At 50.1% G+C, this 2500-nt stretch overlaps 1 protein-coding gene across 1 annotated transcript in view; it reads left to right on the plus strand.

Annotated features, from left to right (window-relative positions):
- Positions 1-1720: 1720 nt before the first annotated feature.
- The window catches only part of pdzrn4 (PDZ domain containing ring finger 4), a gene marked incomplete at both ends in the record, with an annotated part of 38945 nt that continues 38165 nt past the window's right edge, over positions 1721-2500 (plus strand). Inside the window, one exon of the mRNA XM_083691817.1 lies at positions 1721-1789. Coding sequence (XP_083547943.1) covers positions 1721-1789 — 69 coding nt within the window. The remainder of the gene's footprint in view (positions 1790-2500) is intronic.

A 2500-nucleotide genomic window follows, 5' to 3' on the forward strand; every position in this document is an offset into this window, starting at 1 on the left:
TCTCCATCCCCCTTCCTCCCTCCCTCCCTCTCTCTCTTACTCTCTCCATCCCCTTCCTCCCTCCCTCTCTCTCTCTCTCTCTCTCTCACTCTCCATCCCCTTCCTCCTCCCTCCCTCCCTCTCTCTTCCTCTCTCCGTCCCCCTTCCCCCCTCACCTACAGTGAGAGGGCAGTTAGACTGGAAGCTAATTTGATGGCAATCAATACTGGTCTGTGTCTCTTCCTGTGTCCAGATTGTCCTTGTGGAACACACACACACACACACACACAACACACACACACACACACACACGTGCACTCATCCACCCACGCACAGACACACAGACACACACACACACACACACATACACATGCACTCACCCACCCACGCACAGACACCGCACACACACACACACACACACACACACACACACACACACACACACACACACATACCCTCACACACACACACACACACATACCCTCAGACACACACACACCCACACCCACACGCACACACCCACACACACACACACCCACCCACCCACACGCACATAGACACACACATACACACACACACCCACACACACACACACATGCACGCACACATGCACTCACCCACCCACGCACAGAAACACACACACACACACAGACACATACCCAACCCCCCCCCCCCCACACACACACACACCCACACACACACACACACACACACACACACACACACACACACATACACACACACACACATACACACACAACGAGAGGGTCTGTTTAGTTCTAATCCCTCTCTGACTGTAAATCTATTTTACTCACACACACACTAAACACTAAATGCCACGTCTCCTGCCCTAACAGAGGCTGTCTGATAGAGTTACAGTTAGATTGATCCTGTTCCAAATGTGGTTGTCAGTCGTGTGTCAGATAGGCGTCTGTAGCTTCTGTAGCGTCTGTAGCTTGGTTAATGGCCTAAAAGACATGGGAAATTGGATTGGACAACTGTATGTCAAGTTTAAAGTGTTGTAGATTATTGTCTCGGCTGGCTTTGTATAGACGTCATATAGACATAGTATGTTTGTATGTAGACAATGGTTTCCCGCACACACACACACACACACACACACACACACACACACACACACACACACACACTGCCTCCGTATAGAGTGGCAGTTTGGTATTTGTATCAGCACTATATATGAATCACCCCCCCTCCCCTGCTCCACCCCCTTCTACTGAGCAGCCAATGAGCGTCGTTACTATTCATGATCTGGAGTAGGTACAGTCATGTGGCGCGAGCCTGACAGATGAGGGGGTGTGTCTCACCACGAGCCTGAGTGTGTGTGAATGCTCTGACAGTGTGTGTGAGAGAGAGAGGGAGAGAAGTGGGGTAACAAGAGAGGGAGAGACCACAAGAGAAAAAGATAAAGTGAAAGAGAGAGAGAGAGAGAGAGAAATCGGTCCTCCACTGCTGACACACTCCACACACTCATTCACACACTGCCTACGAGACATTATAGGTGTGTGTGTGTGTGTGTCAGTGGTGTGTGTGTGTGTGTGTGTGCGTGTACTTTCCGCTCTGTGTATGTGAGGAGGGGGAGAGAGGCTTTCTAAGGATACACGGATGAGAGACAGCACCGGGGTGTGTGTTCCGCCGCCTAACCGCTCACCGCTAACCGCCCCGCGGGAAACTCACCGCACGGCGCGCCGCTCCGCACCGCTCCGTCTCCGTGACAACGAGAATGGGCTGCAATTTGTGCACTTTGCAGAAACGGGAGGAACACTACAAACTGCTGTATGAGATCGCACAGGTAAGCGTCAGCGCCGGTCGGGAAAGTGGATGTGTGTTGTTTGAACTGCTCTTCGCAAACAGATGAATAATTCATTGGTAATAGAGTAAAAGAAAAAACGGAGCGAGAGAGGGAGAGAGAGGGAGAGAGAGGGAGAGAGAGTGTGTGTGAATGAGCTTCTAAGCAGGCGAGCAGAGAGAGATGCGGTGTTTTGTCTTCAAAGACAAGCCGGGCTAGTTATTTCTCCTCAGTGAAAGATGAGAGAACAACTTCGGCTCATTTCCCTCCGTTGGCTTCAGGGGAATTCTCATCCCTCTCTCTCTCTCTCTTATCCCTCTCTCTCATCCCTCTCTCTCTCTCTGTGTGTGTGTGTGTGTGTGTGTGTGTGTGTGTGTGTGTGTGTGTGTGTGTGTGGAAGTCTGGGGGATCCTAACCCGGGCTACACATCAAAGCACAACAGAGGAAACGTTCCTGCTTCCTCCTCTGTGTTGTTTGTGAGGCATGAATGTGTTGTTGTTGTTGTTGTTGTTGGTGGTGTTGTTTTTCATTTTAACCAATGGCTTAAACATTCTTAAAAATGCTTAGCTGTGTTCAATTCAGTTTCATAATTCATAGTCAGTCTTAATGTACATTGAGAGAGAGAGACAGAGAGAGACACAGAGAGAGAGGTAGAGAGACAGAGAGGTAGAGAGACAGAGAGGTAGAGAGACAGAGAGGTAGAGAGACAGAGAG

This window comes from Argentina silus (genome assembly GCF_951799395.1).
Source record: "Argentina silus genome assembly, chromosome: 20".
NCBI lineage: Eukaryota > Metazoa > Chordata > Actinopteri > Argentiniformes > Argentinidae > Argentina > Argentina silus.